General features: G+C 28.3%; 1 protein-coding gene across 1 annotated transcript; it reads right to left on the reverse strand.

Annotated features, from left to right (window-relative positions):
• Positions 1 to 293: 293 nt before the first annotated feature.
• On the reverse strand, positions 294 to 2,594 carry LOC129314981 (cytochrome P450 72A397-like). Its single transcript, XM_054958473.1, has 6 exons — positions 2,585 to 2,594; positions 2,164 to 2,433; positions 1,868 to 2,085; positions 1,369 to 1,616; positions 867 to 1,254; positions 294 to 725 (listed from the first exon to the last, which is right to left on the reverse strand). Exons 1-6 carry the CDS (start codon positions 2,592 to 2,594, stop codon positions 294 to 296), a joined length of 1,566 nt encoding a protein of 521 aa, XP_054814448.1.
• Positions 2,595 to 7,375: the final 4,781 nt, after the last annotated feature.

Consider the following 7,375-nt stretch of genomic DNA (forward strand, 5'->3'; position numbering starts at 1 on the left):
AGTTTTCTTTTTTTGTTTTGTAATTTTTTCTCATTTTATTATTTTTTATAAAATATGCTTTTTGTAATTTGAAAAGGCAAACTTCAAGAAATTTACAGAATCAATTTCAGATTATAGAAATCCTCTTATATTGAGCATTATAGATAAAGTCCAAATGTATAAAGACTGGAAGTAATTACCCAAAAAAAAAAACGATTGGGAGTAATTTATTTTTGAACTATTCAGAACTTGATAAAAATGCAACAAATTAACCCGCACGTCATTACATAGAATGATATGCGGATGATTATTTATTAATCAAGTTTGTGTAGAATGACATGAACTCCATGTTGTGGCTGAAGAGTCATTCGGATGAAAGGAGAATGAGAATATGCTGGAGAAAGTTGAAACCAAAAGTGTTGCAGAATCAAAGAAAGAGCCATCTTAGCCTCCAACATGGTGAAATTTTGTCCAATGCAAATACGAGGACCCCATCCAAACGGGAAATATGCAACGGAATCACCTTTCCCTGCCTTTGAGATTCCTTCAGAAAACCTCTCTGGGTTGAACTCCTTGGCGTCACTGCCCCACAACTCTTGGTCTTGATGAAGTATCAATGTTGGTATGAAAATTTGCACTCCTTTAGGTACTAATAAATTCCCAAGCCTCATGTCCTTCTCCACTGATCGCTCTATCCATGTTACTGGTGGATATAACCTAAAAACTTCGGATAAGATCATGCTCACCTGTCGTGGAAAAATTATATTTATTCATGAGTAAGCTAGTTTCTAATTAAACCTGTATGTCAAATCACGCAAAGATAATATACATGTATATATATTGTGTTTGTTTTATCGAATAAAGGACTACAGATGGTTGATACTGACGATCTTGAGGTGACTTAGCCCATCATAATTTGGGTTTTGATTTCCAAAGACTTGGAAGACTTCTTCCCTTGCACGCGTTTGCCAATCAGGGTAAATACTTAACAGCATCATGGTCCAAGCAAGCAAAGACGAGGTGGTTGCATGCCCTCCAAAATAGAACAACTTGCAGTCCTCGACTATTTCTTTCATACTCAATCCAACTTTGTTGTGCTTTCCTATGATTTCTGTCTCCTTGTGATTGGATTCTAAAAGTATGCCCAACAGGTCCTTCCTTATGGATTCACCTGCCTTCAGGGCTTTCTCCTTCTTGTCGATTATACCCTTCACCAAGTCTTCCACCATTTGATCCATCTCCTTAATCCTCCTAAGGTCCTTGCCGTGTACAAACCTGCAAGTTGATTCGATAAGAGATATAAATATTGATAGGTATATATCAATTCCGTAATTCAAAACGAGTTTGTGATATTGATTTATATATATATATATATATATAATTCTTTACTTCCAAAATGGAATATGATATTTCTGGTAAGTAGTCATGACAAGTTCCGCTTGCTCTATGAGAAGTTCAAATATTTGTTGGCCTTCTTGGTAGCTACTTCCAAATGCTACTCGAGAGATAACATCCTGTGTCATATTTGTAAGCCAAGGCCATACATCCAGTTCACACGTTCCATCTGATGAAGACAACTTTTTTTCCCATTCTCGTATCATGTCATTGCAACTTTGGAAAAATTTCGGCATCATAGCCTGTATCAGAATAAAGAAAATGAAACTCAAAACTATATATCAGCACGTACATGCATGATGCATGTATATTTTGCGAGCTGGAATGATGACAAGAACGGAACCGTACATGCATGGGCCTCATTGATCAAGTTTCGACGTTTAGATATTTGACATGCATAACTTGAAAAACCATTTCAAATTTCAAGGTGAATTAATGCAAAGCCTGATAATAATTAGTTATATAAGCAGATGGTAACTAGAAAAGAATGAACCTTGAGACTATCCAAATGGAAAGCAGGATTGATGATCCTTCTGTGTTTAGCCCACTTGTCGCCATCATGTTTTGCAAGACCAGTGTTTATGTAGCTGATAAGAGGATTCAGGTGATGTTTTGTGAAGTCATAGGGCCTGTTCAAGACATCCTTGATCTGCTCCGGCTTCACTACGATCAACCTTGGTGTCGGTCCAAACCATATGAATGCATTTTTCCCTGCACATTAATTAATCGTCACTCACGTACCAATCAAAGCAGCTCTAAGAGAGGGGGAAGAGGGGGGGAGAGAGAGACCATATTTGTTGAGAGTGTGAAGGACAAAAGATAAGAGATGAGGAGCTATATCATGAGAAAGAGACATCATGGGCTTGGATCTGGTTTCTTCAATCATCTTAACCATTTCCCTCAAGTCACCAATCCCTAACCTGTAAGGATTGGCTTCAAGACCTTGCTCTCTAAGCACCTTCTCAACCCTCTTAGGGTTCAGCCACAGCCACCTCATCATCTTCCATGCCCATCTCACTACAATTATCGCTGCCACTAATGATGCCACTATTGTTGATGCTTCCAACATTCTTCCTCTTACTGTCTGTCTCACCGTCTGCTTCTGTAGTGCGTGCTTACATGAAATTAGTATGTGCATATATATAGACAGGTCGGAGTCTCAGGAAGGGATGAAATGGAGACTAAATAAATGAAACATTTTATGCCAAACTTGTTGCCATTTAATTTTATGGTTGCATTTATTTGCAATGGCTACACAGTTAATGCGTGCGTTGGGACTTGGGATTTGATAGTTACTGTTGCATTATGTTCTGTTTTGGAATATATTCTCTGCACCCCAAATTATAAGGCACTTTTAGATAAAATCTCGCATATCAACAATCTCATTAAATACACTTAATAATCTTATCTTTTCAAAACAAAAATATAAACTTTCAAGAATACTCATTATTTAATATGTTGAAAAGAGAAGGGACGGAAATTAATTGTAAAAAGAGAAAGGGTAATATTTTAATTGGTAAATTTAATGAAATCTTAATCTACTCAAAGTGTCTTATATGTTGGGACGAAAAAATTCCTTTAAAAGTATCCTATAATTTAAAACAGAGGGAGTAATACTTAGTACATGGGGAAATGAGCAACATTGAGATATGAGCATCATGAAAATCATTCAATGTTCTGCACATTTATTTTTCCTAGACTCTAACATAAGGAGAGGAGGCTCTCCATTTTTTTCTCTCATTTTCCTGCACTATTCATATCATCTTATTAAATAATTTTTTAATTATAAAATTAATGAAGGGTGAAGAGGGAAAAAATAGAGGGAAAAGAAGAGAGAGAAAAAAGAAAGACATCACTCCATCCCTCTAATATACTACCTCCGTTTCTATATATATAATAACTGTATTATATATTTTAAGAAATTAATTAACTATAATAATTTTATCTAAAAATAAAAAAATAAATTAAAATATTATTATATTTAATAAAAATAAGGCTGCATTAATTGTTTATCATGAATGAAAATTATGAGTTTATGAGGGGTAATTTAAAAAAATTGTGATAAATGCTCATTGAGATATGTGAATTTGCTTATAAATACAAACAAAAAAGTTAGTAATTTCTCTTATATATAGAAACAGAGGGAGTATGATGATAATAACTTAGGAGAATATTATTAAATGATGTTTAAAAGAATTTAATATTTGACAAGAACTTGAAACAAGTAAATATTAATAATTAACAAGTGAAATTCAAGTTTAAACAAGTATGCAATCCATTTAAATCTTTGTTTGACATTAATTTATTTTCAAAAGTTTTACATATTTTCATCAAATATAGGATACCAGAGGAACTCTAGCTAGAGTTGCACAGAGCAATCAATACATTGCAAAGAGATAAGTCATATATCTCTGTTGGAGAAATCTATCAGCTAGCCTTGCGAACAGCAATAATTTTTGAAGTCTTATTTGAAGATAAATAAAGGTAAAAAATGGACATTATTAAAAATATTTATTTGGTCTTATTTATAAAATAGAGAGACAAGATTAATTTTAGTCCTATTTATAGAGCACTTCACTATTTTCTAAGTCATCTTTATTTTTTGTCCTTATTAAATATTAAAAAAATTATTAAAAATAAATCTCTTTGTCTTTACTAGAAGTAGAGGTAAAAACTTAGTAAATTTTAAAATAGAGTTAATGAGATTTAAGGTTTTTTTTTAATTTCAATAAAATATATTGAAAGTAATTTATAAATAGAATTAAAGTAATTAACATCCTACAATCAAGGAAGATTCTAAAAGATGCACTATATTGCCAAGTGCAATATCCGTTAAAAAATGTAATGCATTTTTATTCAATTCTTGCCCACCAAGAAAGTAATGAATTGTCTTTCAACTAATACCATCTTTTCATATTTATCCTTATTTAATAGAATATTTTATTTTTAAATAAATATAAAGTGATATGGCATCATATAAAAAAGAAAAAATTATGTTTAGGTCCCACATAAGAAAATTTATTATCAAGAAATCCCATAAAATTCACAAAATACTTTTAAAATTTAAATCCTACACATTTACAACTTGACTAAAGATATTAACAAAATGACTATTGCCAAGCTTTCAATGCCTTAATCAAATTGTAAATACACAGGATTTAAGACTTGAGAATATTTTATAAATTTCATGAGATTTTTTGATAATAAATTTCCTTACGTGAGACTTAAATATAATTTTTTTTATAAAAAAATATATTAAGTACTCCCTTTGATCTTATTTATAATATATCTTCTAAAAGTAATTTTTAGTTCAAAATAGAGGATACTTTATAATAATTAAATCACTTTTTTTAATTTTACTAGAGAAGGATAAAAATAAAAATATATCTCAATTTTTGATAATATTAAAAAATTAATTTTTTTAAAATGTGCGAAATGATTGAAAGTATGTTATAATAAAAATTAAATGAAGTATATCTTGAAATATTAAAAATATTTTATATTATTATGCCTCTAGCTAAAGATACTTTGCAGATTCCTTACTCTCTGCATTTAGGAATCGGTTTCGATGCTCAGCATCAAAACACTGCTGTTTGGCAGTATTTTTTTTTAACTTTTTTAAAGTACAAATTTATTATACTAATAATAAATAAATATTATAAAATTATTATTTTAATATTTAATATATAAATAAATATTAAGATGTTAAAATTAAATATGAACAGATTAACTTATTAAAATTTAATTTAAACAGTTCATATATAAATTTTGGTCTAAACAGTTCAAAACTATATTAAAAAAATTAAAATTATAAATAAAAATATTTTTTATTTTATTAATTTTGTACAGTTGTTTATCTATGAGAAATAATATCATTCAAGGTATAGTCAGATATTAAATATAGATACTTTTCTTAATTAAAATTCAAATATTAATTTATTACAGTGTAAGAAACTAGCTCATTTTGCTAGACTCAACTCCTATTTTAAATTATTCATATCATTTTTTATTTTTTTTGGTATAGTTCTCAATGTTCGGAACAAAATTTTTATTTAAACTATTAAAGTTCAATTTTAATATCTTAATATTTATTAGTTATGGTGTAAATTGAAAAGTGGGCAAACTTTTTCCAGTATTTTTTAAAGCCAGAAGCCCAGAAGTTAGAACAAATGATGTAATAAGCAAAGATCCAATACATATCTATTTTGTGTTCATTGTAGATTCATTTCACACAATCGCTTGTTTAGCCCATAACTGCAATCCTCAATCATGCCACCTCTGCAAATTTTCTGCTTTTCTTTCCATATGTAGCATGTTCGATCACACAATTCAATACATATATAATATCCATAATTTTAGGAAATTATCATATTAAAATTAAACATTAATCACAATTAAAAGAATGAAGTAAGCAGAAGAATATAATGATGGGAAAAAAAGAACCAGAAAAATTAAACAAGCTCGATTTCGCCCATTCTGTGTTAAAAGTAAATAGCTTAAAAGGAATTCATCACTTTTATGCAATGTTAAAAAAAAAAAAAAAGGATTGAACTAGCCTTGTGTCTGGTCTGGTATGTGTTGAGTGTCAAACTAGGGTCTAGAATTGATAGAAAATCAATGAAGAAAATGTGCAAGAATTGAAATATTATGTATATAAATTATAGAACTGTAATTTTATTAATTATACAAATTATATAAATGTTACATCACATAATTATTTTTCATTTTTATATTCTAAAATATTTATTAATTTTTCTTAAATTACATTTATGAAGACTAATAGTATTTTCACTAAATTGAAAAGAGGGAAACCTTCATCTTCTTTGCCTTCCCATTTTTATATCTAGAAAAATTATATTTAATAACAAGAAAAAAATTATTTTAACTTTTGTAAAATAATATTTTTATAAAATATTACCTCTAAGGTTATATTTAACCTATAAAACCAGAAATATATTAACTTAATTAAAATACGACTCAACCATGATCCAACCATTGATATATACTTGAGCCATCAATTATCGAGTTCAATCTCCTACAGTCCTATACCATTTTTAAATCTTGCTGTTATTTTTATGTATCTACACTATTTATTTTATAAAAACCTTTAATTAGATGAGGAGCCAAAATCTAATAGGTCTAGAAATATAATTGTTCTAATTTTATGATTATCTTCTTTTTTAAGATGACGTTATTGTAAGAAATTTATTTATTTACTTCCATTGTTATTAAATATATGAGGATTTTTTGCGAGTCTTATTTTGATCTAAATTGTCATAATCAATGAGCTCATATTTGATACATTGTAATTATATTATTTCAATTATATATGCTCTCCATTGAATTGGGAGCAGTACGTAATTCAGAATCATTAATTTGGGGCATTTGTAAAAAAAAAAAAAAATCAATGCGTGGGTTACAAGTTTTAAAAAGATATTTAAAAGGTTAAAATACACATTTTTTAGCACAAAAAAAGATTAAAATACACATTTAATCTTTTAACTTTATAAAATATTTTATTTTATTTTTTTAATTTTATAAAGTGTCTTTTTAATTCTTTACTATAACACTGTTAATTTTATCCCTCCAAATTTTTACATTAAACTTTTAAATATTAAAAAAGTATTCTCAAATAGTTGACATATTAAGTTTAATTTTTTTAAAATAATAATGATTGACACGATAAATAATCATTTAAAACTAATGATATTAGAGTCAAAGGATTAAAAAATACTTTACAAAATTAAATAACTAAATTAAAACCTTATATAAAATTAAAGAATTAAAAATATTCTTTAGCCTATTTAAAATTAGACAGAGTATTTGCTGCATGTTGCTCGTAAATGCATATGTAATGAAAGGGTCCTTACTTTAAAAGAGTTATTAATACTTTAAAATTCCTTACATATTTACTATTTTGTTGTAAACTGGGAAAAAAAACACTCTTGAAAGTCTTCCCCTCTCTTTATTCAAGACATTGAGTCACCAAATTACAAATTTA

This window comes from Prosopis cineraria, unplaced genomic scaffold (assembly GCF_029017545.1).
Source record: "Prosopis cineraria cultivar Desert tree isolate PC_DT_omini unplaced genomic scaffold, ASM2901754v1 PC7, whole genome shotgun sequence".
NCBI classification, from domain to species: Eukaryota; Viridiplantae; Streptophyta; class Magnoliopsida; order Fabales; family Fabaceae; genus Prosopis; species Prosopis cineraria.